Source organism: Frieseomelitta varia, unplaced genomic scaffold (genome assembly GCF_011392965.1).
Source record: "Frieseomelitta varia isolate USP_RPSP 00005682 unplaced genomic scaffold, Fvar_1.2 scaffold_877, whole genome shotgun sequence".
Lineage (NCBI taxonomy): Eukaryota > Metazoa > Arthropoda > Insecta > Hymenoptera > Apidae > Frieseomelitta > Frieseomelitta varia.
This window is the reverse complement of record NW_025110675.1, coordinates 76,693-103,460: the sequence shown is the minus strand read 5'-3', so window position 1 is coordinate 103,460 and position 26,768 is coordinate 76,693. Positions and strand designations below refer to the sequence as shown.

At 32.4% G+C, this 26,768-nt stretch overlaps 1 protein-coding gene and 1 long non-coding RNA gene across 2 annotated transcripts in view; one reads left to right on the top strand and one right to left on the bottom strand.

Moving 5' to 3' along the window:
* The first annotated feature begins 11,803 nt into the window (after positions 1-11,803).
* The window catches only part of LOC122536925 (paired mesoderm homeobox protein 2B), a 38,389-nt gene continuing 23,424 nt past the window's right edge, over positions 11,804-26,768 (top strand). The window contains exons 1-2 of the mRNA XM_043669712.1: positions 11,804-11,913; positions 25,704-25,909. Coding sequence (XP_043525647.1) covers positions 11,829-11,913; positions 25,704-25,909 — 291 coding nt within the window. The 5' untranslated portion in view covers positions 11,804-11,828. The remainder of the gene's footprint in view (positions 11,914-25,703; positions 25,910-26,768) is intronic.
* The window catches only part of LOC122536926, a 58,845-nt gene continuing 43,950 nt past the window's right edge, over positions 11,874-26,768 (bottom strand). Inside the window, exon 3 of the long non-coding RNA XR_006308513.1 lies at positions 11,874-11,911. This is a non-coding gene — a long non-coding RNA (uncharacterized LOC122536926). The remainder of the gene's footprint in view (positions 11,912-26,768) is intronic.

Below are 26,768 nucleotides of genomic sequence, written 5' to 3'. Positions count from 1 at the left end.
AAAAAAAAAAAAAAAAAAAAAAAAAAAGAAAAATGATTAGAGATTGGGAAGAGTTGTGGAATAGTAAATTCTGATACTAATAACGATATCAATATTATAGCGGATTTCAATTAATATTAATTACTGATAATATCAACATTGACACTAATACCAATTCTGTTAAATATAATTGATAATTTTAGTCCCCTCGAATATCGCGATATTAATTTATGGCTTTCTATGTTTAGCATTCACTGGAATGGTGGAACGTAATTTGCATTTGCAAATAGAACAAAACTTGAAACCTAACCCAAATTCACAGTGGTTTACATTCGAACATTTACCATAGAAAAATTTATACAAAAGAATAAAAGAATTTATGCATCAGGAAAAGAATTTATACATATCATATAAAATATTTTAAAATTTTATTCAAATACGACTGTCAGAATTATTGGTAACATTTGAAAACATTCTAAAAATGTAATATACAATGTACAAAATATTTATTGTGAATGTATCTTTGATAAAAAAATTAATATTGCCAGCACGAGTGGCCATTTTAAGCATAAAAGTTTCAAAAATGATACTATTGAATATTAAGATTTATTGCAACAATTGATTGCATATATTTAAATAGTTAAATTTCTATATTTAATCCCATATAACTCCTATATACATTTATTTTTGATCCAACATTCTTTTTTCAATCAATTTTCAATTTTTTTGATTAAACCTGACCAATATAATGAAATATAGTGAAATTGATAAAATTTTCAAACATTTCATACAAAACACATAATATAACGATAGAAAGTTCATTTAAATGCTTTCGTGAGCAACTATTAATTGAAATTTTGTACGGAATAAAATTGTGGCAAGTTTATGTTTTCTCTTTTAATTCTTTTTCCATTTTTGTTTGAATTAATCAAATAAAAATGTAGTAGTTCTTGCTCTTTATATATCTACTGAAATCTTAAGTAAAAAAATATGCAAGATAAATTAGGAAATATTTATTCAATATAATGTTAGGAAATATTTATTTATAAAATCCAACCCACCGAAAGACAAATTGTTGCATATCTACAATATAATTGTAATTTAATTATATATGTATGAAGTTAATGGAAAATTTAGTTAACAGAATGGACAATAAAAAATTAATCATTTTCCAACAATTAATGTATATACATACATATATTTTTACTATATGTCACATGAATCTATTTCATACGTTACATGCATTGAATCTATTCTGCAAACCAAGCATTCACAGATTATACCAATCTTTCCCACAGAGAATCATTATGTAAAAATATTTGTAATAACAAAACGCAAATATTTATAATAACAAAACATAATTATTTTCAAGCGATTCAATGACATATCAAAGTGATTTAGAATATAAAGATTCTGTATGATAATATTTTTCTCTATAAAATCAAAAATTATTAAATAATGAGTGTTAACGTAGCGTGCATATCGTGAGCAATAATGTACGCAATAATATATATTAGTAACATAATATTATATAATATACATAATGTAGTATATAATATTAATAATATAGAATATATACACAGGAAGTAGCAAAACGTATAGTGAAAATAAGCAATGGGTAATTCTACGTAAAAAAATGAATCGAAAGAAAAGAATATATATATATATGTAAGAGTATATATCAAGTACACGTGTAACCAAACTAATTTTGAACGAAACACTTCTCTCGAAAATGAAATTTTTATTCAATTTTGCGCGCAAGATCATCAACTTTGCAACACACTCTGTACACAATCATACAGTTAGAAAATAAATTTCAAACGTCTCCCTCTAACCGAAACATGTAGCAAAAAAACGTATACACACGTCAGAATCATACGCGTGTAGCAGCGCCGAATAATTTCTCGCTGCATCAACTCGCCCCGATATCTCCCCTATTTCTATCAACAATCCGGAACAAACCTAACCTAACCTCGTTTCACCTCGCTGAATCAGGAAAAGCGTTAATCGGGGATTCTACCAATTGTCGAATAAACGCCAGCACCAAGTCTCAGCCAGAGAGACAAGAAAGCGTAGAACAACCCGTCGCTGGGCTCGCCGGATTCAACAACCTCCCTCCCTCCCCCTCCCCCTCTCCCTCCCTCTTCACCCCATGGCGTCGTACACGAATCGAAGGGGATGGTGGCGCACGTGGAAACGAGAGGGTAGCGACGGGACGAGCCGTGACGGCAAGCATTAGCTGTAATTATACAGTATTATCGCTTTTAATTGCGATCCGTGCTATTTGCGCAATGGCGTGGCGGTGCAGCGCGCGCGATTGTCGTCGCGTGCCGAATTATTGAATGTTGACGTCAGCCGACGCGGCACCGCTTTGCACGTAATTGCCGGCACCAATTATGCAATTAACGCCGCTCTCTAATGAGCGCGCAGTGTTACACACGCGGAATCTAAACAGCTGGGTTACTCGACACCGCGTATTCGCGCTTTCACGCGAGCCCGATCGCGAGCAATTCATTCGTTTTACGTGCAAGGATTTATAGGACGGGGGAGGGGGGGGGGGGATTTGTCGACACCTGTGAATTTTTATTCTACCTCGGGAGAACAAAAAAAAAAAAGAAAAAAAAAATAAGATCTGATTCTCTCAACCCCTGGCGGTGGCAACTGGTTCGCGGACCATAACGAGTGACCAAACCGTGTACGACAATTCGTCGCGTTTCTTTTTAAACTCGGGACTGGAATTATATCACTGGATAGAAATTACTGAGAAGTGATAAATTTATTATTTATTCTGCTGGGTTATTACTTTAAATATACTTAAAACTGAGAAAATCCAATTTTGGATAATGTCTGAGAGAAATTTTGTTGGAAATAACGTTTATCAAATTTTGACTCACCAGACTGCTAGATACAATTATACTAACACTGTAAAATATTAAATATACTAACTAAAGTAGTAGTGTAAAATATTATTTATTATTATTAAATGTTAAGTATTGATACCTTGCAATTAATATATTTAATATATTTAAAGTATTAAACATTAATTGTTAATTAATTAATTAAACGTAAATTATTGATTAATATATTCAAAATATAAAGTAATAATGCTTTATAATAAGGTCTAATTACAATTGAAAACTTTAGTCGCTTATTGTTGATAATTCACGAAATATTTTTCATATTTACCCTAACTCAAATTTTTTATAAGAATTCATATTGTCTACTCTTTTAACGTAGCTTTTTGTTAGAGCAAAATTTCAAATTTTATAAAATGTATACTCGAGATCACAATGAGTTTTGATAGATAATCTTTTATAATGAAATAATTATCTAAATAATATTTTTATTACGAAAAAATTGACGAAAAAAAGCATCGTGTTAATGTAACATGTTCCAAGCTTCTAATAAACATTGTTTCACATTTACAATTCCTAACCATAATATTTGATCTTCCTCTCTAATCCTCTTTTATTAAATGTTCATGTCATTCGATAACTTTCGGCATATTGTAAACACAGGCAATAGAAAAATAAATTTTTAATTCGTCACAGACAAATTTCCAACTGCAATTGCAAAGAACAGTAGTAAAAAAACCTACTGCACAAAACAGAATACAGAATATAATTACATTCTTTTATCAACTTTCAACGACTCGCAAACGTTCATATTTTTTATGCATTTATGAGGAATTTTCGTCACATCGTTGAGCGTTATTAATAAATAACTTATGGGACAGGATATAAAGGATTAGCACGTACAGTGGCGGACAGAAGAGAGTTAAAAATTTATTCATACATTGACATACGTTGTTCACGAAAGTGCACTCGAACACTTATAGAAATTTCGCGAACATTTAATGTGCATTGAATATGAAATGCATCAATATGAAAAATACATTTTAGTAAATATTTCGCGACAATGAATTATTAAGTTGTAGTGACATAAAATATTTACTTAACCTCTCGATTAAAGGTCGAGAAATTTTTTTGTTCCAAAATTGTAATATTTTCTCAGTTTTCAAGTATAATTTAAGTAAAACAAAATAGGAAAAAGCAAATAATAAATTTATTACTTCTCAATAATTTCTGTCCAGCGATATCATAACGACGAGTTCAAAAAGAAAGCGACGAATTGTTGTATACGGTTTTGGTCACTCGTTATGGTCCGCAATCAGTTGCCAGCGCGCGAGTGGCTAAGAAAGCGTGTGTCCTCTTTCAATCAATTTCACGATCAAACACTAATTTTGCTGGTAACACGATGAAGAGAGGAAAAACATGACCGACAATCAATATTGGATAGAAGAACACGATAACCTGCCGCATCGAAATCGAATTACGATAGCTGTGCGTTCCAATTCTCATAAATGATGTGCTACACTTGCAAGAATGTTAAACTGCAGTAACTCGATAACACTGACCCCGCGCAATTAGAACTGCCGGTAACAAGATATTCCTACGTGTACCCAAATAATTGAATACCAGCATTACTGGATGTCCATAATCCGGGTTACCGAACCATTGGATGTGTATATTACTCACACACCGTTGTGGAACTAACATCGCTGTAATTTTCGTAAACTTCGTAATGGACTATCCCTGGCACTCTACGCTGCGTCGACATCAGAGCATCGGTATCGGCAGATCGATTGCTTGGTTTTGACGAGCTAATTTGCATACGTGTGCCACACAGCACACAGAAAAATAAGACGGGCCGCAGAGAAATATAGTTATTATAACTTTTCGGAAGAACAATCGCGTTAATTCGATTTTATATTATTTCCTTCGAAGATTGTGATGAACATCGTGAATGAATGACAAGCAAATATCACGAAAAGAAAATTCTCTTACTGTTAATATCATGGAAACGAGAAACATTTTAGATAACTAATGCCCATATAAATAATTTTTTAATTTAATTATATAATATTTATATCATTCATTATATATAATATTTTAATATTTATATTTTATATATTTTAATATTTTAATTATTATATATTTTAATTTTTAAATTTATATTTTAATTATTATATATTTATATATTTTAATTTTTAAATTTATAATATTTTAACTATTATATATTTATATAATATTTTAATTATTATATATTTATATAATATTTTAATTTTTAAATTTATAATATTTTAATTATTATATATTTATATATTTCAATTTTTAAATTTATAACATTTTAATTATTATATATTTATATAATATTTCAATTTTTAAATTTTCAAACAGTTAACAGTATCAAAAAAATACAGTGCTTTCTGTAACATTTAATGCAATTTCCTATCGACGTTCTATTTTTCGAATTACATTCTTAAAAATATGACCGTGCAAAGAATTCGCATTGTATATTATAATTTAATTAATAATAATTTACTTCCTTCCAGATTCCATTTGTTCATTATCTTCGTAAATATGTAAAATCTCATTAACATTCGCGGTTCAATTATTATTCTGCCCGTTAGAAAAATATGTACCTGCATATATCTGTCGTACAAACCGCAAATCCAAAGAAACAAAATCCTCTCGTCATCAGCCATCAGATTTTTCTCACCCGTCGAACCCGATTGCCGGCGAATCACAGAAATCACGTCGATTCGAATCGAATTGTCAATTACGTGCCATCGAGTCCAGGCACAACTGACTAGGAGGAACTCCTCGAGTGTAACGAGCATGTAACAAATCCGACGCGTGTGCCAATGTGTAAACACACTCTACTCGAAGCCGCAATCCCTTATGCTCCTAGAAATAGGGTGGTAGGTCGGATGATCGCACAATAAAACACTGGCATAATGTTTCTCCCCCGCTGGTTGAACACCGCAAATACACCCGTGGACCGCACGCAGGTTTATTTTCGAGAAGGGGGGCCAGCCTGTCGTGTACGTAACATACTACCAAAGGGCTAAGGACCTGCCAGAACTCGAGGGATACTACTGCCCTGGGGCACCCATCGCGGGATTAGCCTCGCTACATTTCGTCCCTTCTGTCGGCGCGTATGTTCCGTCATTACGCGTCTAACTCGACCGAGTTACTCTGCCAGGGTTGTTACCAGAGTGTTCAGAGGGGTTGATTCGATTCTTTCTACCTGCGACTAATCGGCTGATCCATTTAAGGGTGTCACTGGCTCACGACGTTTGATGTCGGAGCAGAAGGATAGAGAAAGGACGTCTTGGTTGATTTTTGATTTATTTGTGAGAGTGAGTTATATATGTGGAAGGAGAAGTGGTGATCTTGACTGTTGAAAGGGTGGATGTAGTTTGTTTATTTATGCAAGAGGGTATGATAAACTGGACTGCGGGTTTTTTTTATGCATTTTAAAGTAGAAAATTGCAAATAATATTTGAATAAAGTATAAATATTTTATAGAGTAATAGAATATAATAGATATGTACAGTACATATATAGCAAATAAAATATCCATTTGTACTATGTTTAGATATTATTATTTTACATATTTTTCAGTTTATTTGTATATTTTTTTATATTATTTTCTGCTTTTCTGCTTTATTATCAATAGTCGTTACAGTAAAGTAATTTCTATAATGTCCGGTAAAATTTTTTCCAAGATTCCACATTTGCAGTTATTAATTGTTCTATTTTCTAATTATTTTTAAACATATCAACTTTGTTGATTTTTGATAAAACTTTGCAATGAGAACTAAAACGAATACTGAAAGTGTTTGAAATTCTTTGAAACTTATTACTTTTTTCTTTTTATTGTTAAGGATTAATGATGCAAGAAAATAACTGAAATTTGTATTAACCTATTATTATTAAAACATTCGTATTTGGGACATAAATTGAGGATCTGTAAGATTCTCAAACGTCCAGGTACAAGATATAAAAAAATCAATTTTTTAACAAACATAACAGAATAAACTCGTCCGTTGTTTTAATTCAATTTTAACTTGCACTTACATTTAGAGAACAGACAGTCACTTTTGTGACTTTGTACAAATTTTCATATTCTACACAACTAGACTGCACGCGTGAATTTACACAAATCTTTTGAAAAAGAAAAATATACTATTTTTATGAAAGGGTGGATCCTTTGAAAGTTAATGAACCTCATTGTTAAAATATATATAAATATATATACACACATGTAGCAATGAAAAAAATGTGAAAGATTAACAATTACGTGTATTTAATAAATTCCAAAGAAAACGGAAAATCAAAAGAATCATCATCTGAACAGAAAGAAGAATAAACGCATCGTGCACGATATAGGTAAAAATTCGAAGGGCACGAGGGTGACGCGTTAAACGCCATTGTCCAAAGTTCCGTCGTTTCATCGTCTTCCAGTAAACGCGAAGACGCCGGCAAACGAAGACGATTCCACGGGGCGGCATCGAAATCACCCCCGAAATTCCATTTGCGATCCCTTGGAAAGGGAGGGAGGCCGCGTGCATACGTAAAGCGAAACCCGAGCCGGTAATCCGTCGTCGTGGAAGGTCAGGCAGCCGAAACGAAAATTGGCTAAATTTCGTTAAGTTTGGCAGCAATTACTTTTGATACCCGACACGCGGCCGTAATTGCGTTGGGCCAAGCGCAGAAGCGAGCGCGCGCGACAGAGAGGGGTAATAATTCGCTAATATCAATTTCAAATTTCAATTAGTATCATCTCGACGTCTGCTCCCAGACCTAACCGCCCGGCCGTCTCCTCCTCCCCCTCCACCACCCCCCACACTATTTCACTTCGCTTCTCGTTCTCTCTCTATCTCTCTCTCTCTCTCTGTGCCACGGTTTTCTCGTGGACCCCAGAAGAGCACGGCATGATCTAAAATTCAATTTGTCCCTTGTAGCGGAGCCGCAAAGGGTGAAGGAGCAACAAAGATAGATAGATAGATAGATAGAGAGAGAGACTAGGAGAAGAGAGACGAATGGGAAGGGGAAGGGACGATCGAGAGGGTGGTGGCGGCCGGTGGTTGGAAGCAAGCAACGTAGAATCGCGTGTACAGTGGAGAGGGTGGCGGAAGAGCATAGAGTTAGGGAATACACGGAGTTTAAAGCTTCCCGTTCGCGTGCACACGCCGTTATGTAACCCAGAGCTAGTACGGCCCTGTAGGCATGCGCATGCGCGACACGCCGACCCATTACAAATTGATAACTCCGCCGTTTATTAAGTTCCACCGACCGATGGCTGCTTAGGCAAAGAGCCCTCCACGCTCCTCGCCGATACCTGCATTATTTATTTACGGGAGTTTACAATCCCTCTAATGGGGATCGGCGTAATCGGCCGCCTATACGCCTCTAACCTCCATCCCTCTAGATTCCACCGTGGCCTTCGTGCCCCCCCCCCCTCCACCCCCTCCCACCTCTTCAGCAGAGTGTGACGAACATGCCGATGCCAACCCCTTTTTTGTCGCCGTTCTCTTATTTGCGTTTCACCCAGCTGTCAAAAATCCGAGTGTCGCAAGTTGCAAACAGCCAGGTTACCAGCCAGGTTTGATTGTTACGAGCGATGGTTGTTGCATGTGATAGCGTTTGAGTTTGAAAAGTATGTAGAGGTGCATATGATAAAATATTTTTGCTGTAATGGCTGTAGTATTAACCCACATTCGTTTTTTTGTATCAATTTGATACATTTTTTTTTTTTGTAAAATATATTTTTATTATATATTATATATATTATATTATATTTTTATTATATATAATATAACAATAATATTATATTTTTATTATATATTATATATATTATATTATATTTTTATTATATATAATATATATAATATTATATTTTTATTATATATTATATATATTATATTATATTTTTATTATATCTTATATATTATATATATTATATTATATTTTTATTATATATTATATATATTATATTATATTTTTATTACAATATATTATACATTTATATTATTTTGCAGCATGCAAATATATGGGCACAGGGGTGAGATTTTGTGACATTTATTTTTCCAACATTCAGCATAAATTTTTGACGTATTCAAGTCCCTTGCCTTCCAATTGCCGTGCTGTAATTATACATTTGTTTTTGCAAAATGTTATATTATTTGCAGCATGCTAGTATATACGTACAGAGGCGAGATTTTGTGACATTTATTTTTCTAACATTCAGCATAAATTTTTGACGTTTTCAAGTCCCTTGCCTTCCAATTACTGTGCTGTAATAATATATTCAATACATCAGCCTCTCCAATTTATAATTTTGAACATAATTATAACGAGTGAAAATCCAAAACAAATAATTGCAACGTTAGACGAAATTTGCGATTACGTATATTAAATAGAAATTTATTTTATTTATTGTTAATGGAAAAATTTGCAAATTTAACTATGTACTCTTTCATTATAGGTTATTACAGGTAATATTTTACCATTGCATCAAGAAATAAATTACATTGAAAAAATAATTTAAAAAGATACTTAAAATATTTCAATTACAGTGCTTCTTGTAATATTTAATTATAAAACAACTTTTTAAAGAAGGCCCTAATTTTTTGTTACATCTAAAGAAATAGGAATTTGTATAAAAATTCGCTGACTAATCATGATTGTATAAATTTTAACTAGCTATATATCAAAACACTAATAATGATCGGGCTATTTTGCATTTCCTCCAAAAAAAGAGCTACGCGTTATCGTTCAATTTTTATATAGTCTTAATGGAGTATCAGGGGTTGAAATTTAGACTTATAACACCTATAGAATAGATTTTCAGTATAGTATGCCAAAGTTCTTCCTTAATGTAATACATATGAGTAGGATCGATGAGTTACATACGCTAATAAGAAAAGAGATATTCTGAGAAAAGCAAAGTCAATCTTCGCTCGGTATTATTAAATTTGGATTGTAAATGATCCACAAAAATAGGTAGATCGCTACTCAATTATTTTATTATTTATAATAGTATTATATTATAGTGCTATATATAAAAACAAAAAATGCAACTGATTTTTACAGTGATGATCATTTTGTTACTTAAAGAAAACTTTGACAGTATCATTTTGTTACAAAAGAAAACTTTGACAGTATTGTCATTATATCTGGACAACTGCTTTGGCAACATCGTCATTATCTTTCTACGTGCACTTAAGTAATTAGATTCAATTTATTAGTTTGTGTGTGTAAGTGTGTTAATTAGTTTGTGTGTGTAAGTGGATAGTCTATACATTTTCCGTTTCTCTTCAATGTTATGAACTGTAATTATCTTAGCATATAATAAGGGTACATGTAATTGAATAGTTAAAATTCATAATCGTATTAACATTTTAACGAGGAAGCTCAACTCACGTTGCCATTGTAATTGTTTGCACAGAAGTACATCCTGTACATAAATTAAGCGTGGCTTGCACTTTGATAATTATAAGCGAGTTATACCAAGCTAATTAATGAAAAATTATCTCGGCCAGCACCGTGTATATTCCTTTCTTGCTAAAACCGAGTTCAAATTGTGTTTCCTCTTTAATGTAAACTAATTTTGCAATATGTTGCAACAACCATCAACTGTGCAATTATACGAAGAAGTCAAATTAAAATATTTTACTTTAAAATGCTACACAGCTAGGGACCAACATACCAACCAACTAGATATTTTGTAAAACTAAATGTCTATTTCAATATTATGCTGTTTTAAAATGTTACACAATACTCTCTGAATGCATTTCAATTTCACGCTGTTTCAAAATATTGCAGTATAATGTTACGAATAATATTATTAATTTCTCGAACGCAAATTAAATGCCCATTTAAAATATTACGAATAATATCATTAATTTTTCGAATGTAAACTAAATACTTATCTCTCTCTGTTTCAATTTTATATTATTTCAAAATATTACACATAAAATATTGCAAATAATGTTATTATAACTTTCGAACATAAACCAAATGCCTGTCATTCTTCACTTCAATTTTATGCCATTTTAAAATACTGTATAATCCTCTCTCAAACACAAATGAAATGCCTATTTACTAACCATATTAACACTCTCTTGAATACAAAATATAATGTTATTATAATGTTATTAAACTTTCGAACATAAACCAAATGCCTGTCATTCTTCACTTCAATTTTATGCCATATTAAAATATTGTATAATCCTCTCTCAAACACAAATAGAATGTCCATTTACTAACCATATTAACACTCTCTTGAATACAAAATATAATAGATACCTATTTACTAACAAAATGCCCATTTCAAATGATCTTTCTCCATTTCAGTTTTGCACTATACCAAAATATCCTTTCGAGCACAAACTAACTGCTTTCATCTCTCCAACTGAATTTTCCTCCATATATTATATATCACTCTTTCAAACAAACATATGCATATTTACTAACAAAATGCCCATTTCAAATTTGTGCTAGTTCAAAAACGTCACACGACATTTGTCCCTCGAGCATGAACCGTTTCCAATTTCGCATCATTCTAAAAAACGGATTAGCCTGTCGTCCAATTAACCATCCTAAGGAAACAATTGCTACCGTCAGCCAGTAATTACACAATTTCTCTTGCCCTCCCCTCCCCCCTCCCTACCCCTCGGACAAATCGTTCAGAAATATCCGTGACTGTACGTTTCCCTAACAACGTCTAATTCACCTTCCTGGAAAAATGATGCACCACTTACGTAAGAAACCCGTCTTTCTCTCCAATTGCAGATTGGATCAGTTCACACTCACCAGCCAAACAATAATCACCACCACCACGCGCATCATCAGCAGCAGCAGCAGCAGCAACAGCAGCAACAACAACAGCAGCAGCAACAGCAGCAGCAGCAACAACAGCAGTCGAGTCAATCGCAGGTGCCGGGGGCAGGAGGGGGTGGGGGGCCGGGGGGTGGGACGGTGGCCAGACCTGGCGGCATGTTCTGCTACCACTGCCCCCCGGGTCTTCCAACGCCACGGTTACCACCCACCCTCGAGTACCCATTCGCCGCCACTCACCCCTGTAAGTAGATATTCCATTTGTCTCCTGTGTATTATCCGCGGATGTTATTATCTGCATGCCGATACAAATTCAACGAGCTTCTTTCTTCGTCGAATTGAGAAACGTTCAAATCACAATTGAAAGAATTCTTTTCGCACCACGCGTATTTCACTTCCACTTTCATTCGAAGTCAAAGTAGAAAATGGAACCACGGTCTGGTATAATATGACAGAACAGTTGTTTCTGTGACTCGATAAAATAAAGATCAGAAATTTACGCGAAAGTTGCTGTATTTGAGCCCAATGTTTCGCCACTTTAAGAAATGGATAGGCTTCTGCGTAACTTGGCCCAGTTAAAATATAACGCAAAAGAAAAATAGATAGAATTTCACTTCCTAAAATATTTCAAGATATATAATAATCAAGTTGACAAATACGTACTACCATCGAGATCCCTTTCGCCTTCCGGCGACACGATTACCAACGTCCCTAGAGTACTGTTTTGCTCCGATTTACCCCCCCCCCCTTCCCCCCCGTAAGAAAAATTTGATTCCGCCCATAATCTTACATTTCTTCATCTATTTTCCCCCTTACTACTCTTCCTCAATTTCACTCTGGCCGCAGCGAGGGTGGATTTTAAAGCGAGCTGTATCGTAGAGAAACGTCGATTCAATTTCTCGAATCATCCCCGACATAACAGGAATTATAAACGATGATGGAACTGTCCATTTAAGGTTGAAGTATTAGTACGAAACGAAGATGATAGAAAATTGGTCCGGAGTGCTTAGACACAGACAAATATTAACAAGATAGTGTAAATTGTAACAGTTATTTATTGTATGGTAGAAAAATGCTACGAGAAAGATAGTTGAATATACACACTGGAAAAACTCTGTAAAGAACGAATGAAACATGAATATTCAATTTTCGTCACTCTGTAAATAAAAATTGATATCTAGCAGTCAGTGTGGTATCGGTTATTGTAATTAATCTGTAGTTATAATTTCAATTATGTTTAAATATAACAGACAAGTGTCAATTGTGTTGGTGAAAGAGTTTATTTGAGTTGTTAGTTCATGTTGATTGAATATTATTTGTCTTGTTTAATTATTTGTCGTTTTATTATCATTGCTCCTATTAAATAAACATTATTTATATTATATCTCTGCATTTATATGAACAATTATTAATAAAAATATTACTTGATGATATAAGAAAGACAATAAATAATAATAACAAATATTGATGCATTTATTTAAGGAAATGTGTTCATAATTGTACTTGGTTTATATAATTAAGTATCTGAATTAGCATATGAAATTGCACAAAATAATGTTTGTTCTTAAATATTAATGATAAATGATTTACGACAAAATCAGCGTGTCGTATGTATCGATTCATATCCACGATTTTTCAGATAATTTTAAGTTCGATGAAAAGTTAATCAACATCTCGAATAAAAGTTAATCAACATCATCGTGATTTGTGAAGCGTGGAATTAATGACACTAGAATCTACGATAATATTTCTTTTAATTTCTACATTCAAGGTCACTTCAATGTCATAGTAACAGTCAAAAATACACAGTGTCGTTTGAAAAAGCCAAGGCGATCTTCACTTCTCACTGATAAGAAAACTTCTTTTGGAAATCCCGTGCGTTGCGACAAAATCGACTGAACTTTTGTTCAAGGCACATTCTTTTTGCCAGAAAAAAGTGCTTGAAAAATCACGATGACGATTGATTGTGCTCTTCGTATTAAAAAAAAAAAGAGAAAAAAACAGACGAAAGGTGAAACGAAACGGACGAAAGTTAAAAGAGTTGAGGGACGAGCAGCGACCGCGTTGGAATGGAATAAAATCGAGCAAAAAGGTACGTGGACGTTGAAGGGAAGGAAGGGGGGGAAGGGGAGGGAGAGAAAAGGGAGATTGATTGTGCCGGCACTTGCTCTGGCGGAACACATCGATGAAGTTACATTACCGACTAGACCGAGTTACGCAAAGTGGACGACGCTACAAACTGGACGGCCGCTAAACTTAATTTGCACTTCGGAGCAACTTCCGGTTAAACCGTGTCCCGACGGCGGTGCCGAGTCGCTCTTTGCAACTTGGACGCCAGTTTGCCTATTCACCGATCGCTTTCCAAGTCGAATCTCGTTTCTATCCTGCACGTTAAGTCCTGTGCATATCTATATATATATATATATATATATATATATCTTTCTGGCGGATTGACACGAGGTTGAAACGTCAGATTTTTATCAATCCTTTTTTTTTTTATTTACGCGCTGGAAAATACACGATCGAGTTTCACAATTTTCCGCGGCTCCTATTTCTCGCGATTTTACGCGACGAATTTTATACGACGACGGCATCAAAGTTGAACTTTTGATTCATCGGGCGTATTTTCCTCGATCGTATTTTCCTTTGTGCGGGCTGAACTTTGTGTCCCTATCTTTTTTCTTTTTTTTTTTTCAATTCGCTGAATTCGATCGTTTTATTTATGAAAATTGTTTCTCGGCAGTGTGGTGGATTTCTCGTTTTGATATTCGAATTTTGGTGATACCGGTAATATTCTGAGAATCAAATTCCAGCTGACGCTGGTCTCGTCTATTTTTGGAAAAATTTGTAGAATCGAAAGAACAACGAAAAGAGTCGTTTTGCACATTTCGATTAATTATTTAGTGAATTTCGTGTTATTTAAACAAAATTATTACACTACTCTCCCTTCTAGTTTAAAAAGTTTGTAGGAAAGATAATTTATATTTCTATCGATAATATTCTGAGTGAAACTAAAATTTTTACTACACTCACTTCAATCTTGCCATGTTCTTTTCATTTTCAACTCGGTAATATTCTTTTAATCATGTAAGTATATAATAGATATAAAAAAAAAAAACTCTTACCATTGTGCATGATTTCTCAATTTTTTTCTCTGAAACTGTTGAAATATAAAAATTTAAAGATCGTAGTTGAATGAATATTTTCTTTCGATCTGAAAACTTCATAGAGTTAATGAATGAAAAGAGCAATGAAGAAAATCGTTTCATCATTTTCTATTAATTATTTCTCAATAATATATAGTACATATATATAGTACATTTTTTTTTTATAAACAGTATTTTCTTTCAATTTAAAAAAATTTGCAGATGATTGAAGAATGAAGAAAGCAACAAAAAAAAAATCGTGCAGTTATTTGCTATAAATTATATTCCGATTGTGTTATGGATTTTAATTATTTAATTAGGTAATATTCTGAGATGTTCTCCTCAAACTTGCTACGTTCTTTGAGTTCATTTTCGACTCAGCATTATTTTTTCTTTTTGCCGATATAAATATATAATAAAACATAAAAGAAGTTTCTGTGTGTGTTATGCTAAGAATCTCTTTAAAACTTTTTCTTCGCTTAAAAATATAAAAATTTAATAAAGCAGGATCAATGAGTATTTTCTCTTAATTTAATTTGAAAAAAAAAACATGTAAAGTCACAAGATCAAAAAAAAAAACAACAACAAAATCGCTTTGTTACATAATTATTTCTGAGTAACGTAATATATTACATATTTTGATATGTGAATTTCGTGACGTTTGATGGCACTTTGAACCGAGAATAAAAACACTTTTTCAACAAGCACGTTCGTCCAATTTAAAACAAATTTGTGAAATTAAAGGATGAAAAGAGCAAGCGGGAAAGCAGCCGTTATTTTCTATTTTTATACATTCGAGCGTGGTTCATCGGGTCACGATGTATACGCTCACTTTATTGCATATTATGAACCTCAATGAGATACATGCGGTAGGTAGATAATCGAATGGGGACCGGTAGGTGTAGGAGGGGAGAGAGATACGGTATATCCTCAGGGACATGTGTAAGTGCCCTTCCATCTAGGCCCGAAATATAGTTTAAATAAAATATTGATTTCCCTGGCGCAAAGTGAAATTATGTTTTTAATGCGCATTTATCATTCCCTTTATCGCAGCCGCTCCCCGTAGCTCCACTTAAAATTAAGTGAAATTCGTACGCGCGTTTATCGTTGATTAGAACGCGACGAAAAACACGAAAGATATCTTAAAGCGACGCTGAAACTTTATTCCCTTCTCGCTTGTGTAGTGCGATTTATAGAAATTTCATTTGCAGGGTGAAACGAGTTTAATCGAGGTAAATGTATATTCTAAAAGAAGCGCGCGCGTTCTAGAATTTGCACTTCCCAGAATTTTGTTATCGAAGAATTTGCGTTCGTTTAACGCGTTGAGAACTAACGTTTGCAATTTGCAATACTTTTCAGTTAATTTATATTTTTGTATTTAAATTTAATTTATATTCTTATAGTTTTATTTATATACTTATATTTTTCAATTAATTTATATTATTATGTTTTATTTTTTTCTCTTCTTTTAATGTTAATATATTCTAGTTATATTTAATTTATATTCCTATATTTTTATTTATACATTTATATTTTTCAATTAATTTATATTATTATGTTTTATTTTTCTTTTCTTCTTTTAATGTATCCTAGTTATATTTAATTTATATTCTTATATTTTTATTTATATATTTATATTTTTCAATTAATTTATATTATTATGTTTTATTTTTTTTCTTCTTTTAATGTTAATATATCCTAGTTATATTTAATTCATATTCTTATATTTATATTTTTTAATTAATTTATATTATTATGTTTTATTTTTTTTCTTCTTTTAATGTTAATATATCCTAGTTATATTTAATTTATATTCTCATATTTTTATTTATATATTTATATTTTTCAATTAATTTATATTATTATGTTTTATTTTTTTTTTCTTCTTTTAATGTTAATATATCCTAGTTATATTTAATTTATATTCTCATATTTTTATTTATATATTTATATTTTTCAATTAATTTATATTATTATGTTTTATTTTTTTTTTCTTCTTTTAATGTTAATATATCCTAGTTATATTTAATTTATATTCTCATATTTTTATTTATATATTTATATTTTTCAATTAATTTATATTATTATGTTTTATTTTTTTTTCTTCTTTTAATGTTGGAATTACGAAAGAAAATTTCGAGGATATGCTTGATACTTCTTTATCATTGTACCTTCGTCTATATTCTACAATTTTATAAAATTGAAGGAAGTTGAAGTATTTACGATATTACGATAAATTATCGCTTGACTCCTCGTGGATCAAATAAATCACTAATTTACATTAGCGTAACATTAATTTTTACTCTAAAATCTAAATCGTTTGATTTACAATTCAATTTATTAAAAAAAAAATTTTTTTTATTATTGAGAATAAATACGAAGGATTCTAAAACAAAGTAAGAAAACTTTCCATCTTACAAAATTTAAATTCTGTCGGAGATCCAAAGATTATTATACAAGATGAATCATCAAATCCTTTGAAATGTCTAACTTTAAAAGTATAGCATGTTAATCAAAAATTGCACGATATCTAAAGTAATGTATGATATTGGAACAATGTATAGAAATGTAGAAATGTAGAAAGCATCTACTGTAATTAAATAAATATGTACGATAAATAATACAATCGTATTACGTTTAGGATAAATTAATATCTTCTAATAGAAACTCTACTGCTGCTTTTAAATTTTCGTACCGAAATAAACAAGTGATATAAATTATTAATTAACTAAATATAAAAAAAATAATATTAAACAGACAAATAGTACAAATTATTAATTAAAATTTCGTACCGAAATGAACGTATGAAACAATTTCATTTAAAGAATTCAGTGTTACCTTCTCACGAATGATTTATTTAAAACATTTCCTTGCAGAAAATTCACTCTAATTGCAAATTTGGAGAAAATGCGCGTTCCATTTGAAAAAAATATTCAACATCCTAGAATATTATTTCGACGCCATGTTATACTGTTTCGTACAAAATACTTTCCTGTCGAAGAGACAGCCCTGTACTCATCTTGTCAACGAAAGGACAGAGCTGAGAAATTCTCCGAAAAGTCCGAAACATCGAACTTCTCGATCCGAAAGTGTTCGCTGAATCCTTTACACGATTATTAAAAACCACAGTCCTCGAAAGACATAAGACACGTAATTTCTATGGCACGTGTGTGCCTAAACGATGCCTGCTGGATGATCTCGTGGAACGGGGATCGGAGGCGGAGGCAGGGTGTCCTCAGGGACGTCCGTGCACCCTTCCAGCTCTCCCTGGTCGCCGTCCCCCTCGCCAACCCCCCCGTTGGGATAAACAGATTAGGTAACTACGTGATAAGTCGGTAAGTGGGTTCACTCGGCGCAGGGTCCGAACCCACCGACATTCGCTCTAACATCTAACTAGCTCGTTAGCGTCATTAGTAACGGTCGGGGTGTCATTAGATTTCGTTCTGTGTCTAGTTTTTCCACGAAACCATCCGGCCCACTCTGTGCCCCTTCGTTCTTCAAGGAATTTCAGATAAACGTGACAATTGTTTCTTTTATTATTATTATTACTTTTCTTATTTCTTATTTGGAGCGAGAAACATGTAGGAAAGGATGTTACCCCTAGGATGTTCAAGCAGTTTCGAGGCAAATTAAACTTGTCTTGATGGACCGAAGAGCTAGTTATCGCTTCTCTATGCCAGATGTTAATATTTTATTACAAATAAATATCTCAATTGTAATATATTTCGCAGCCATGTTGTTTAATTTCCATTTTTCTCTACGCTCTGAGGTATTAAACGTATGTAAAACCATGTAAGGTATATTTAAAAAAGAAAAAGAGTCTGATACTTGAAGATCGCATTGATAGTGATTTTTAAAAGAGATTTCAGCAGATGGAATATTGGGATATTTTAACGACGATACGTATTCCGATTTGCAAGATCACGAACGAAATGTACATTCAGCACATTTCCACATTAGAATAGTGAATAGACACTGTTAATACTATCAGAATATTAAACTGAATGGATACCGAAGATTTATATTACGAACTAATACTTTTGATTCTTTTTATCGTACTTCGTTCGATTACACACTGCAAAAAAATAAAGATTCACTCGCGAAATCGAATACTAAATAATGCAAGTTGATTTTTTTAATGAAAAGGATTGCTTTCAGAATTCATGCTGATTAGACACTTTTTAGACTTTTTTATTACAAGCCCTTCTTTGTTTTAAACATTCTATATATGTATGTAATTTGTACACTGATAATTAATTAAAATTTTAATTTTTTAAAATTGTTTCTTAAACACGCAAATGATTTTATTTTATTATTTATACCATTTCTAGTCTATTATGATTTTGCAATTATTTTTAATGCTTATATACCATGATCTGAAACATTTCCACATGTTTGTTATACAGTTATCAAATATCCAACTGATCAATGGACTTGACCAGCGGAAAATTAAATTTTACTTATTTGTAAATTCAATTTCTTAGTTCTGAAGTTAAATTACAATATGTTCATTTAATCGTTGTTTAATCTTCTCCTACAGAAATGTCTGAAATTTCGAAACAGAGAAAATCGAACACGTATCAATTTCAATTTTGTCATCTTCAATTATAATATTCCTAGTTGTAACATGTTATAAACATTTTTAAAACTGAGTTTCTGGGATTAACTCTTGTTAACTGACATACTAACATACTAAATTGGGTTGTCCACGGAGCATCTTTATTTTTATCTTTCTTAGCAATTCAATAACTGTTAAAAATCATCGTGTATTAAAAATTGATATTATTATTCAATTTATATATTTCATACTGAATAAATAACGCTGTAATTCTTCAAATTTCGCAGTTCAGTAATCTTCATACGCCAAGGACATTTCTATACGCATTTTATTCGTTTTATTGCCCCAACCAATTCAAATTGATCTTTCCCTAAATTTTTCCAATATGTGCCTGCAGAAGCGAGATTTGTTAAATTTGTTTTGTACAGCGGCTATTTGACAAGTATCTGAATATCACTGCATGTATTTCACGTGATATTTTATACAAAATTATTAATTAATAATTAAAATTAATAATTTCACGACGTACACGAGTCTTTCACTATTTTTTCTCTAGTAGAAAATGTCGAGTTGCATCGATTAATGTGCAATCTCATTAAAAAAAAAAAAGAAAAGAACGAAACTGACTTTCGAAAAAGATTAAAACCATCCGAAATCATTCATCGTTCATTATACCGTTATATATTTCTCGCTGCATAACAACGATAAATCAAAGAAGCAATATCCTGTGTTACAATTAACATAATTATTCACGCCATTGTATCGATTGATTCTCATTTTAATTCCCTCCTCCTAATTATAATACAAGAACAATTCATCAAACGAACGACACACTCGTTTTTCTAACGATACGATTAGACCAAAGACGAACAGGCGATCGTTCGTCGAATTTTGTGCCTCGCATCGTTGCCATTCATTAAACGAGTGTCAGTCTAATAAATGAACGCGAACTCGTCGGGACGAGGAGTGAACGAGCGTTCACGCACAAAGGGTGCACAAACAGAGAACCAGCGAAACAACAGAAATACGATTCCACGACACTTTAACTGCAGTATCTGTCCCGCTGGTAGAGGAGAAGGGTTAATCCAAGCGCGCGTTCCGAGCGGAAGCAAATCAAGGGCGGTCCTGGGATGAAGAGGGCAAAAGCGTTTTAAAGGCGCACGTAGGGGCACGTGCGAGCTTTCCGCCGTTCGCTTCCTGGCAAGAAGAAATTAATCTCTCTCTCTCTCTCTCTCTCTTTCTTTCTTTCTCATTGTTTTTCCCTCGAACGAGGAGACAAAGCTGCGACCCTCGCCGTGACGACGTGTGTCGCTGGGAAAAAAAGGACGACGTGTGCAGAAGTCAGGACCTTTCTTCAGCGCACGGCTCCAGCCACCGTTAATAAATTGGATCAGGCAAGGAGTCTCGATGAGTTGCGCGAGTTGCGTCGGGATCCGGACTTCGCCCAGGGGCCCTCAAGTCTAATCTACGATCCTGAGTGGATTTCACTTTCGGCCATAAATTTATTTTGCCAACCGACGAGCTTCGATTCCTGCCCCTCACTCTTGTGGTTTCCTTTTTATTCGCGATTCTTTTTGTTCCTTCGCGGAATCTTCGAACTGAACTGATTGCTATATACTCGGGGTATCATGCACTGTATTTGTGTAATTTGACCTCTTGACGCGGCATGCCGAGAAGTTTTCGTTCCAAATTGTAACACTTTCTCAGTTTTCAAGTACACTTAAGTGAAACGTAAGTAGGCAAAATGATAAATTTATTTACTTTTCAATCGTTTCTAGTGAAATTTATTATTCTGAATAATTTCCAGCGATGTCACACGGACGAGCTCGAAAAGATAGCGACGAATTGTTGTACACGGTTTTGGTCACTCGTTATGGTCCGCAATCGGTTGCCAGCGCAACTGGTTAATGTTCTTGCAAGTGTAATTAATATGAGAACTCTCGAAGCGGTTGAAACGATCAATTTATATAATTCTCTGTGTCTAAACTTTATTATTGCGTTATTGCGTATTTTCAGAGATTTGAATGACTGTGTAATGTGTAAATAAAGACTTGAGCACTCTCGCGTTATAAAAATTCACTATTTTTTCATCTAGTATCATTTTATCTAAAAAAAATTTGTACCAGTGCATTTTCGTCCATACTTTGCTGTAAAAATCAATAAACAATTCCTAGTTCAACATAACAATATCGATATTGTGCTACATTAAAAGATACTTGTTATTAAAGTGTGTACTATGACAAGTTGAACTATTTCTATTCCTATAAACATTTTAGAATGATTAAAATAAAATGTGCATCATCGACAAATAAATTTCAAGCAGCATGAATAACACTGACAATATCAAAAAATGAAAGATACGCTTTCATTGCACTTTCATCGTAGTACAATACCATTATTTTGTCCCATAGGCGAAACATGTGTGCAGCAGTCAGCGTGTTAAGAAATTGAAGATTTCATTCATCTATCAAGTATTACAATAAATACTTTAGATATTTTGTATGCTTTTGAATATACCAATACTATGTGTTTTTATAAACATAATTCGAAAAATAGAAGCAATCTAAATAAACAATATACTTTAATTTTATATGGTTTTATATATCATGTGCAATATGCAGATTTTTGCATATACGTAAATATCCACAGTTTGCTTATTGTCAGGTCGCGAATTTATATTTTTGTGTCTTTATGACATAAGTAGCCTAAATTTGTTTCATTTACTAAATATCATATATATGGTATTCTATAATAAGTATTCTATTTCGTATACTTTATATATTATTATTACTATTATATTACTATTATCTTTATTATAATAATTATTATTATATTACTATTATCTTTATTTTAATTATTATTATTGTATTACTATCATCTTTATTTTAATTATTATTATTATATTACTATTATCTTTATTTTAATTATTATTATTATATTACTATCATCTTTATTTTAATTATTATTATTATTATATTACTATTATCTTTATTTTAATTATTATTATTATATTACTATTATTATTATTGTTGTTGTTGTTATTATTATTATTATTATCATTAGTATTTGTTAATTACATACAGAAAAGAATTCCTATTAAAGCACAAATTGAAAGTAAATAATTCGTACGTAACAAGGAGAACAAAGAAGAATCTAACAAAAAGGAAACTTGAACAATTACAAGCCATTCAAATTTGCATGCAGAACCAGAGTACAAAATATTATACTCACGAGTGTATTCACTTTTGCGCATTTCAAAAATTTACAGTCCACTCGTTATCCATGAAGTTCGAATTTGACGCTGACCAACCATCGCTCATTAAATACGCTGTTCCATCCTCGGTTATCAGCCTCGAATAAAGAGGAGAAACGTCCACTATTAAATCGCGGATACAAATCTTCACGGAGCCCCGTATCACCAAGAATACACGACGAAATTGACATTATCGTTTAATAAACGAGTCGCGACGATTACGTGGCAACATATTTGATGGAAGCGGGAGAAGGTGGGAGGTGGAGGTGGTCGGACAATTTCCCGCAACGAGAAGGCTGTTATTAAACGCGAGGACAGGACATCGATCGCGGGAAATTCAATTGCAAAGTCATACATACTGCACGCGAAAATCCTCGTGAACGATCGCATTAATTTTGCAGGGGCGACGGACTATTGCCAAATGACACACGGGTACGAGTTCGCCCGACGATATAATTGTTCCGCGGTAGTTGCAAAAGTTGGTTTCCGGCGTGGATGACTTGTTGCAAACAGAGCGGACGTGCCGAACGCAATCGAATTCCTGGAATTTTCGCGTTCCTCGCGAGCCCGCCGCGATTTTAGATTCAACCATGCGGAGGAAAAAATCGCGCGGAATTGAAACGTGGCCGGAACGCCTCGAGGATATTGAATCAGGAATGCACGGATGTCAATTAACGGGAGATCCATGTGAAATTTTTGAACGCACTGACAGAGGGAAGCTGAAATTAGTATTGGTACTTGTTTGTAGGTGTATATATTTGATTGTGTATATATATATATATTGTTACATTATTATAACAAAATGTGAGTACTTGTTTTCTGTAATGTATATATATTGTTACATTATTATAACAAAATGTGAGTACTTGTTTTGTGTAATGTATATATATATTGTTACATTATTATAAACAAAATGTGAGTACTTGTTTTGTGTAATGTATATATATATTGTTACATTATCATAACAAAATGTGAGTACTTGTTTTGTGTAATGTATATATATATATATATATATTGTTACATTATTATAACAAAATGTGAGTACTTGTTTTGTGTAATGTATATATATTGTTACATTATCATAACAAAATGTGAGTACTTGTTTTGTGTAATGTATATATATTGTTACATTATTATAACAAAATGAGTACTTGTTTTTAATACTTGTTTTATGTAATATGATTGTGTATATATATTGTTATATTATTATAACAAAATGTGATTAATTGTTGCAATTATATTGGCAAAATTTGATACCAATTTGAAGATGTATGTAGAACATGTGCAATATTAAATATATATTAAATATAAATAAAAAATTAATATATGTCATAATATTAATTTTAAACATGTAATAAGTTCAGCTATCATGATTATATTAGTCAAATTTGAAGCAAATCTAAAAATGTATATGTAGGCATAGGAAGATTAATATTATAATAAGTATTCTAATTTTATTATAGAAACTGTAACTTTAAAGTGTACTGGCATCGGTTTTTATAAAAAAAAAATTGTACTAGATTTTTGATACTATATTTCGCATCTACTATATTTTTATTTTATTCCCTATTGTTATTTTAATTATAATACTATTAATTTCATTCTCTATTGTTATTTTAATCATAATACTATTAATTTCTATTTTCTACATTCAAAATTATTAAAGTACGTGGTAAACCAAAAAAAAAAAAATATCCAACGCTTCGAAAAACATACTCCAAAAAGCATTTCAAAGCATCACCCGATCAACACGACGAAATAAACGGCAAGCAAAACCATAATTACGGTGAAAATCCGAAATTGAACGCGATCTTGCAGGTGGATGCACATCGTTAGAGCGAACAGCAGTCGATACCAGGCGAGGGCAGATCCGTCGTGTTCGGCAGCCGAGCGAGTCGCATGAATTTTTATGAGCTTAGGAAATTAATTTGTGTTTTTCGTTAAGCTCCGGCTTAGCGCCGTGGTAATTAATTGCGCTGATTGCTCTGCATCATTGATAAGCGGTTCTCTGGATTTCGTAACGTTTACCCCCATTGGACAATCTCTCTCTCTCTCTCTCTCTATCTCTCTCTCTCTCTCTCTCTCTCTCTCCTTTTCTACCTTTACAGCCTCACTTTATCCATTTCTCTGTTTCACTTGTCAGCTTGTTTCACATACACGCATCGTTTCTCTTCATCCCCTCTTCGTGCTTTTGTCTGGGCATGCTTCGGTCGCGGCGCGCGTTTTTTTTTTTTTTTCCTTTTTTCGGATTTACGACGAACGAGTGTGTGTTTCTGGTAATTGGCCCGCGCGAACCAGCCATTCCGCGTTAAATCATGCACCAGGCGATAGGGTGCTTTCGAATTTTTGTCAAACCGGCGGCATACGCCAGATCGGATGGAATGATGAATCGGGGATGAGCGTCTGTTTTTTAGGCGGTTTGTTAAAAAAATACGACTTACTGTTTTGTACGGGATATCTGTTCTAGCATTCAGACGTTGATAAACGTGGACAAAAATGTTACTAAAATGTTTTATGTAGGGTATCTCGCATTTTGATGCTCACAAAACGTTTCTAAGCAAAAATAAGACTAAAATGTCCACAAATGCTTCATTAAAAAATGTATAAGTAACATATTGCGTTAATTTAAAAAAAAAATGCATGCGTTATTTATGAAAAAAGAAAATATTATATAAATATATATATATATGTATGTATAAAATTGTCATATAGTTCACTTACAATTTTTCATCTTTTTCTAAATTTTAAAAAAAGATATATAAATTATTATATAAATATATATATATATATATATATATATATATATATATAAAATTGTCATGTAGTTCACTTACAATTTTTCATCTTTTTCTAAATTTTAGAAAAAGATATGTTTACGTAAATTATCCTACATTTGACAAAGTTCGGTTTTCTCGGAAGCGGAAGTCTTAAATGATAAAATATCATTCTTCCTCGATTTATTTTTCCATTTAATACTTATGAAAATTCTCATTTGTAAAAGCTTCTTATAATACCTTCATTTCTTCAAAAAGAAGAGATTAATTCTAATCGCGATACACGTTTCGATCGCGTTACAGATACCAGTTACTCGGCGTATCATCCAGCCTTGCACGGAGTCGGCGAGGATTCTTTCGTGAGACGAAAGCAAAGAAGGAACAGGACCACGTTCACTCTTCAGCAACTCGAGGAACTAGAGTCAGCGTTTGCACAGACACATTACCCGGATGTTTTCACGAGAGAGGACCTGGCGATGAAGATTAACCTCACCGAAGCCAGAGTTCAGGTTAGCACGGCAAAACGAACGTGATCCTGTTTTACCAAATTTAGAGAACATTTTAAAAATCAGGCATGCAACGCAAATAGTATAACGAACGTGTGATTTCCAATCTACGAAATTTAACACGTGAATTGGAATTTAAGAAGTAGTTTGGAAACTACTGATCCTATGGAACAAATTGAATTATGTGAACTTTAATTGAACCAAATTTTAGTCGAGACAGTCTGACTTTTACTGGTTGAATTCACTCATTTGAAAATGAACTTCTATTTAACGAACTTTCTATTTAACAAATGAAAAATTATTAGTACAAGGGATAATCGGTGTGAACTGTATGAACTTTAGTCAGGATAAGTGAAATTCAATAAATATAAATTTCTATCAATCAAATTTCTAAAAATGAACGAATGAATAATTTAGAAACAGAAGAAAAGGGAAATTTAAAAAATATAATACTCTAGTTAGAATTTGAAGACCAATTTGAAAATAAATCATATGAAAAAAATTAAATAGATATAGAATAAAATTATTAAAATTTTGAAAAACTAACTGTATCGAATAAAAACTGAAAATTAGTAAAATTCCTACAGAGTAAAATTTCTATCAATCAAATTTCTAAAAATGAACGAATGAATAATTTAGAAGCAGAAGAAAAGGGAAATTTAAAAAATATAATACTCTAGTTAGAATTTGAAGACTAATTTGAAAATAAATCATATGAAAAAAATTAAATAGATATAGAATAAAATTATTAAAATTTTGAAAACTAACTGTATCGAATAAAAACTGAAAATTAGTAAAATTCCTACAGAGTAAAATTTCTATCAATCAAATTTCTAAAAATGAACGAATGAATAATTTAGAA